At 55.5% G+C, this 908-nt stretch overlaps 1 protein-coding gene across 1 annotated transcript in view; it reads left to right on the top strand.

The window, feature by feature from the left end:
• Positions 1-771, top strand: part of IL5RA (interleukin 5 receptor subunit alpha) — an 11,712-nt gene extending 10,941 nt beyond the window's left edge. Inside the window, exon 11 of the mRNA XM_031061633.1 lies at positions 660-771. Within this exon, the coding sequence (XP_030917493.1) occupies positions 660-752 (93 nt within the window). The 3' untranslated portion in view covers positions 753-771. The remainder of the gene's footprint in view (positions 1-659) is intronic.
• Positions 772-908: the final 137 nt, after the last annotated feature.

The following is a 908-nucleotide window of genomic DNA, read 5'->3' as shown; positions in this document are numbered from 1 at the left end:
GGGCCCCTGCAGTGCCACTGTCCCCCTGCAGGGCTTCCCAGCAGCTCAGCCACTGCTGCTGCCTCCTTCTGCAGCCCTGCACCCTGTTTGTGCAGCTCTGGTCAGGATGTGATCCCATAAATGGCTCTGCTGCCTTGTATTCAGAAAAATTCCTGTGCCTCAAACCATGATCCCTCACTGCCAGAGTGCCAGGCCCTGGAGAAGGCTCCTCAGGGCAGTGGTGGAGTCCCCAGCCCTGGAAGAGCTCAAAAACCACTTTTGGTTTTTGGATGTGGCCCTTTGGGATAGGATTTAGTGGGTGTGGTGGGATCTGACTGAAGGTTGGACTTGATGATCTTGGGAGATCTTTTCCAGCCTTAATGATGTAATGATTCTGTGCCCTCCAGCTCCTCCTGGGCTCCTTGTTCTTGGCTACAGAGGGGTGGCCACTGAGGGAGAATTTGGCTAATGGGGAGTTTGGGAGTGCAGGGCAGGAGGGACAGAGAATGAGCAGCTCAGTGAGAGCTTCAGCCAGAGGGTGAAAATCCTCCTGTTGAACCCAAAGCTTCTGAGCTCCTCAGCCATGAAACATTTTGGGTTAATCCCTCTCTGAATTTGAACTCTTAGCTCTCCCCCAGCCCAAGCCACCCTCTCAGCTCCAAGGGGTGTTTGCTTTGCAGAGAGCACGGACCTGCCCCAGCTCCACGGAGACCGAGGTGGGCAGCCTGGCTGAAGGCTTCTCCTGCAGTGTCCTCGATGACTCCGTGTTCTGAGAGGCTCCACAACATCACCCACCAACGCTGGAGAGGGCTCTGTGTCACCTCTGTGTCCCTGCTCCCAGGGGGGACGAGAATTTGCCTCCACCAGGTGCTTTGTTACCAAACAGAAAGTTCCAGCTCAAGCAGGATTGAAGTTCATGGCACAAGGGG

This window comes from Geospiza fortis, unplaced genomic scaffold (genome assembly GCF_000277835.1).
Source record: "Geospiza fortis unplaced genomic scaffold, GeoFor_1.0 scaffold128, whole genome shotgun sequence".
In the NCBI taxonomy this organism is placed as follows: domain Eukaryota; kingdom Metazoa; phylum Chordata; class Aves; order Passeriformes; family Thraupidae; genus Geospiza; species Geospiza fortis.
This window is presented reverse-complemented; position numbering and strand designations above follow the sequence as displayed.